At 37.3% G+C, this 6,568-nt stretch overlaps 1 protein-coding gene across 1 annotated transcript; it reads left to right on the top strand.

Annotated features, from left to right (window-relative positions):
• The first annotated feature begins 801 nt into the window (after nt 1–801).
• Nucleotides 802–2,756, top strand: LOC110903990 (probable N-acetyltransferase HLS1). Its single transcript, XM_022149795.2, has 3 exons — nt 802–1,054; nt 1,137–1,324; nt 1,718–2,756. Exons 1-3 carry the CDS (start codon nt 863–865, stop codon nt 2,577–2,579), a joined length of 1,242 nt encoding a protein of 413 aa, XP_022005487.1. The 5' UTR covers nt 802–862; the 3' UTR covers nt 2,580–2,756.
• The last annotated feature ends 3,812 nt before the right edge of the window (nt 2,757–6,568 follow it).

The following is a 6,568-nucleotide window of genomic DNA, read 5'->3' as shown; positions in this document are numbered from 1 at the left end:
GCAAACGGCCATATGGGTAATCTGGAGACATCGCAACAATTTGATATTTCGCAACAAGAGAACCTCGGTAGAAAATTTGAAAGAAGAGATAAGGTCTTTGGGCTTTTTATGGATTAGGGGCAAATCAAATGCTCAATCGATTACATGGAGTAACTGGTTGGAATTTAACATGTCGTGTTTGGGGTTGTAATGTTTCCCTTAAACTGGTGTATGTAAACTGAATGCTTGGTTAACTATTGTTAGCCTAGTTGTGGAATAAAGGAGTTTGTTGGCCTTAAAAAAAAAATTAAATTGATATGTATGTTGAATTTTTATAGGGTTTAGTTTTTAGGGTTTAGCTTTAGTATTTAGCTTCTAGGGGTTTAATGTTTATTTCTTAGGGTTTAAGGGTTAGGATTTACTAATGGTTAGATAATATATTTATAATTGCAATTTAAGCTAACTAAATTGTAATAAAATGATGTTTAACGAGTAATGACTAAGTACACTTTAATTGAATTGTCTTTCATCAGTTACATAAAAAATACTCAGATGAAAATGATTATATAACATTAAATAAATCTAACCCATGTAATATACATTATAACATTAAATTTATAATATATATTATAGCCTACTTAGAATTTATATAAAAAGATCTTAAAACCACTTAGTTAGCTTAATACATGTTATATATATTTATTTAATACAACATAACACAAAGGTGCATATTCGAATAAAGAGTTTGAAAGGGATAGCCCAAAAATCAGGTATATATACCAACACCCTATATAAAGGCACCCATGATTGAACAACGGGCCTCACCAATCATCAACACTTTGTTCTCCCTCTATTCAGTCAAATCATCAATTGTGCTGAGACGATGGTGGTGGCGGAAAATGACCGCAATGCGGTGGTAGTCATTAGGGAATTCAACCCGAAAACCGACCGTGAGAGAGTCGAACAGGTGGAGAGAAGCTGTGAGGTGGGCCCGAGCGGCGAATACTCGCTCCACGCGGACCTCTTAGGTGACCCTGTTTGTAGAGTTCGCAACTCCCCTGCGTATCTCATGCTGGTATACAATATTTCACGTTAACTTCTTCCAATGATTCACGCTTTCATCGGTTTTTTCAATTATTCTCGGTTTCAATTATTAGGTCGCGGAGATGGTAGTGATCGCGGACGGAGAGGAGACGAGAGATATCGTGGGGATGATACGGGGTTGCATCAAAACCGTTACGTGTGGTAGAAAACTAAGCCGGAAAACTAACCATCCGCCTGAACCCCGCCCCGTCTTTACTAAACTCGCCTACATCCTAGGCCTCCGCGTCTCCCCTACTCACCGGTAAACCATTTTTTATTACTTTTTAATCGGCTAACTCATAAATCCAATAATCCTATTATTATTTTTTAATTATTTGATCATCTTTCTATCAAAAATAGAAAGGTTGGTTATTTAACTATTATTTAATATATATTTTTCGAAGTTTGTTAATAAAATCAATATTTAATAATTTCAGATAACACTCAAGTATTAGCCACTTTCTAAAATTAGAAACATCGTAAAGCAAACTCCGGTGTCCCGGTTAGGATTTTCCACTTTTGTATATTGATTTTTGGGTATTACTAAAAACAGAAATACATTTTTGGTTAGTAACGCGAATTGTTAAAAAAATACTTGTAACTAATTTCATCTTTCATGACGAATTTTTTATTTTAAATTAATTTATCATTACAGGAGGATGAAAATAGGATTAAAACTGGTTTGTAGAATGGAAGATTGGTTTAGAGACAAGGGTGCTGAATATTCGTACATAGCAACTGACGCAACTAACAAACCGTCCGTTAATCTCTTCACCGGAAAATGCGGATACTCAAAGTTCCGCAACCCGTCTGTTCTCGTACACCCGGTGTTTGCACACCGGCTTCACATCAACCAACAAGTAACCATCATTAAACTGTCATGTACCGATGCCGAGGTCATCTACCGTCACACATTTTCGACCACTGAGTTCTTCCCACGTGACATTGACTCGGTACTAAAAAACAACCTTAACCTTGGCACGTTCCTAGCAATACCAAAAGATTGCACACATGCCGTTTCATGGGTCGGGTCGGAATGGTTCCTTTCGTACCCACCCGACTCGTGGGCTATCATGAGTGTGTGGAATTGTAACGACGTGTTTAAGTTAGAAGTTAAAGGGGCGTCGTGGTTGAAAAAGGGGTTTGTGAAAACAACTAGGGTTTTGGATCAGGTATTCCCTTTTTTGAATTTGCCTTCATTGCCCCAGATTTTTAACCCGTTTGGGCTCCATTTGTTATACGGGCTAGGTGGGGTCGGCCCGGCTTATTTGAAGTTGGCTAGGGCCTTGTTTGGTTACGCTCACAACTTGGCCAAGAAGCGCAAGTGTGGTGTGGTGGCGACCGAGGTGTCAAGTGAGGATCCGCTTAAGTCCGCGATCCCGCATTGGAAAGTATTGTCGTTCAATGATTTATGGTGTATTAAGAGGCTTGATGAGGACTATAGCGAAGGGTATATTGGGGATTGGAGAAAGTCACAACCCGATATATCCTTTTTCCTTGATCCTAGAGAATTTTGAAAAGTTGGAACTTTGTAGCAAAGTTTTAGACTTTTAGTGTTTTGTTTAGTATGTAATGGATGGATGGGAATGGAAGAAAAATGTGATTGGAAGGGGTATATATCCCAAATGGGACCCATGTATGTATTTTCTTTTATCTTTTATTGTGAAATGTAAATAAAATGTGATGCTTTTTCACCCAAACATTGCCAAGATTTTGTCCAGATTTCTTTTGTCACACCTTTGTTATGGAATCATCGTACTTCGTCACGTGTGAAAGTGTTTTCTAACATATGTATAGATTTTCAAGTTTACAACTATGACAAACTTAAATTTGCTAAGTAGCTATATCTTTGGATTTTTTTTTTTAATTTTTTTAATGCACAATAAAAGCCCGATCATCAAGGTAAATTCAATAACAAAAGGTCTCCCATGCCCACGAATGCAAACGGCGCTGGTTACTCGCCCCGTCACAATTCTAGAGGAAACTCATCGCTCGAAGGTACACTATAGTAAAACCTCTGACTCAACCCAGAGCATTTATGCTTTAGGCAAGACTTGTATCTTTTTTTTTTGGTAAATTACATTTATCCATTACTGGCCAAGTTACATCAATATAACAGGTAAGCGAGCAACAAGCTGCGCCGCTACCCCTTTCTGAATAGCAAACCATAGCCTATTAAATCATGTTTTGCAATACTTCTTTTTCTTGAAAAGGGTTATCAATATTCAATGGGGAAAAAAGGTGAATGTAATATTTTACGTAATATACAACCGCAATAACATCAAAGGAAAATGCTATATGGTTGAATCAATATGTTAGACAACACTTTCATACCACTAGGCTAGCTCAAAGGCTTTTAGTCGAAATAACATATTTGTTCACCTCTATAATTAATCAGCGACATGATAAAATAATTAAGTTTGCTAAAATGTGTATCCTATAAAGGCTTACTCACGCTATTATTACAGATGCTCTTATGGAATATTGTAACCGTTGAAATAATAAAGATAATTTATGACTTAAAACAACTTTTTATTGGTATCGTTGAACCCTAACCTCACAAATTCATTTTAATTAAATAATAATCAAAGTTATAAGTGCAATAAATATTGGTGGTAATGGGGAAGTTTAATGGGAATCTTGTGGTCCTTTTGTGTTTTTTCACTAGAGATACATAAGAATAAATTGGATATGATGCTCCAATTACTTTGTGCTTTGTTTAAGCCTCAAGTACTTATGTTATGTTATTCTCAAAGAGGTAGTGATGGAGTGGTTGGAGAAAAATTAGGTGTTTTTTGTGACCCAAGTTTGACTCTCACTCTCCTCACTATTTTCTGCGGCAACTAGGTGAAGGCAGTGGTGGACCCAGGATTTTTGGACAATGGTGTCCCATTTTTCCGGTGTTCAAATTTTTTGGATCGGTTGTTGTTCGGGTCAGGTCGGGTCGAGAAACATAATAGAAAACAATATTACAACTAAATTACAAGTTTCATTTACTACACTTCCAGCTAAATATAGGTGAGAAAAAATTGAAATAGAAAAAAAAAATAAAGTGATTAATTTAAAATCAGGTTTAAAAAAACACAAAAAAAACAATACAAACAGGTATCGAACTTGGGACGTTCCGTGTGTATACAAGGGGTTTTACCACTACACCAGGTTCACTCTCATTGCTATGGGGTCCAACTAAATTATTTTATTGGGTCCATAGAAAATTTTATATACAGCTTCTACTACTTTTTAAAAAAAGATTGGGGTCCGGGGACCCCTTTCCGCTTAACGTGGGTCCGCCCATGGGTGAAGGACGAATGACTGGCGGCGATCGAGTAGTCGACCTTGGCCACAGCGTCCGATGTCACTATGGTTGGCTCATCATTCCTTACGGTTAAAAAAAAGTACTCATGTTATTTAATAAAACCCTTTTTGATGTTTCATTGATTTTATTAACAATAAGGCTGGTGGGGGCGGTGCGTTATAGCACCATGATACACATACATAACGCGTGGAAAAAACAATAGTTCCACCGCCACCTAAAAGTCCACGCGTGATAAAGTCCACGAATTCAAATTTCGTTATTTTCTTCACGGCGTGATGGTTTTTTTTGTGAGGGTAATTGTTGGTTGGGGGGAAATTGGGTGTGGTGGTGAGTGATGACCATTGCTACCAAAAAAGGTTGTGAGTGATGGAAAAATGGTTGATGACATGACGGAACTTGATTGGGTGCTTGTGAGTGATAGAATTCTATCACTAGTGACCACCCCCACCCCCTAATTCTAATAAGATTTCGGGAGAATTTTATAGGGATTTTACATATTTTCCCCTCCTAAGCCGGCTTATTACGTATTTCTCCAAATAAAAAAAAAACAATTTCATATTTTCCCTCCGTAACCCATATATATTACATATTTCCCCTTTTCATTAACAACTCTTATTAAATGACTATTTTACACTTAATTAATTATTAAATGAATATTTACATATTTCCCATTTCTAATATCATCAATCAATTACCTAAAAAAATAATAAAACCGGGGGGTCGAAAACGTACATACCTAAAAAAATTTATACGAAAACTACATATCGAGCACGACTGAGCGAAAAGTTCGGGATCCCCCCCCCCCAAACTTGCGCCCCTGATGAAGATAAACATCATAATAAAGATATAGATAAGCAAAACACGAATGTAACCAGAAAGGAAAGATTTGTATAACAACGTAAATATATCTTACCTACATCATGTATGACTATAAAATTTTCATATCTATAAGTGAAGGGGTATGGTCCCAAATCCTACGCCAACTAATCAGGTCGCGCGTGGGACCATACTCTTTTCAGACTAATTTGGTAGTTTTCCCAACCTCGCGTCGTCTAATCAGGTGTAACCTAGGTCGCACGTGAGGGCAGGGCCAACACAGGACAAAATTTAACACTTAGCTCCTTGGATGAAAAATCTTACTTCCTGGACCCTTCGCCGGCTATACGGGATATCTCATTTCTAATATCATCAATCAATTACCTAAAAAAATTATAAAACCGGGGGGGGGGGGGGTAGAAAACGTATATACCTAAAAAAATTTATACGAAAACTACATACCGAGCACTACTGAGCGAAAAGTTCGGGATTCCCCCCCCCCCAAACTTGCGCCCCTGATGAAGATAAACATCATAATAAAGATATAGATAAGCAAAACACGAATGTAACCAGAAAGGAAAGATTTGTATAACAACGTAAATATATCTTACCTACATCATGTATGACTATAAAATTTTCATATCTATAAGTGAAGGGGTATGGTCCCAAATCCTACGCCGACTAATCAGGTCGCGCGTGGGACCATACTCTTTTCAGACTAATTTGGTAGTTTTCCCAACCTCGCGCCGTCTAATCAGGTGTAACCTAGGTCGCACGTGAGGGCAGGGCCAACACAGGACAAAATTTAACACTTAGCTCCTTGGATGAAAAATCTTACTTCCTGGACCCTGCGCCGGCTATATGGGATATCCCATTTCTAATATCATCAATCAATTACCTAAAAAAGTTATAAAACCGAGGAGTCAAAAACGTATATACCTAAAAAAATTTATACGAAAACTACATACCGAGCACTACTGAGCGAAAAGTTCAAGGATTCGCTGTAACATCCCAAAACCCGAATGTTTATAATTGCCATGTGTTCTTATATGACTTAGCATGAAATAAACGACTAGGTTATTTAACCTAGTTAAGTAACGCTCCAAAAACTCGAATTACTAAATTTGCTAATGAGACCCCATGTTTAATAATATAGAATGTAGTAACTAGGTTATTATACCTAGTCAAAAGTTTAGCAAAGCAAACAAGTGAACAAACTTGAGGGACCATATATGAACAAGGGGGAAAGTTATGTTTTATTAAATAAAATCACAACACACAACACACATACATCGTGTGTGTGTGCGTGGAATGCTCTGGAGAAGAACAAAGGGGTGCAAACCCTAGTTCTTAAAGAAGTCCAAATTGAAGGTT

This window comes from Helianthus annuus, chromosome 14, assembly GCF_002127325.2.
Source record: "Helianthus annuus cultivar XRQ/B chromosome 14, HanXRQr2.0-SUNRISE, whole genome shotgun sequence".
NCBI lineage: Eukaryota > Viridiplantae > Streptophyta > Magnoliopsida > Asterales > Asteraceae > Helianthus > Helianthus annuus.
This window is presented reverse-complemented; position numbering and strand designations above follow the sequence as displayed.

What these genes read in the sequence shown, in the direction of transcription:
- LOC110903990 (XM_022149795.2), top strand. Translation starts at nt 863, where the DNA reads ATGGTGGTGGCGGAAAATGACCGCAATGCGGTGGTAGTCATTAGGGAA. An exon ending in CCCCTGCGTATCTCATGCTG is followed by an intron (nt 1,055 to 1,136) that starts GTATACAATATT and finishes TTCAATTATTAG; the next exon opens with GTCGCGGAGATGGTAGTGAT. An exon ending in CGCGTCTCCCCTACTCACCG is followed by an intron (nt 1,325 to 1,717) that starts GTAAACCATTTT and finishes TTATCATTACAG; the next exon opens with GAGGATGAAAATAGGATTAA.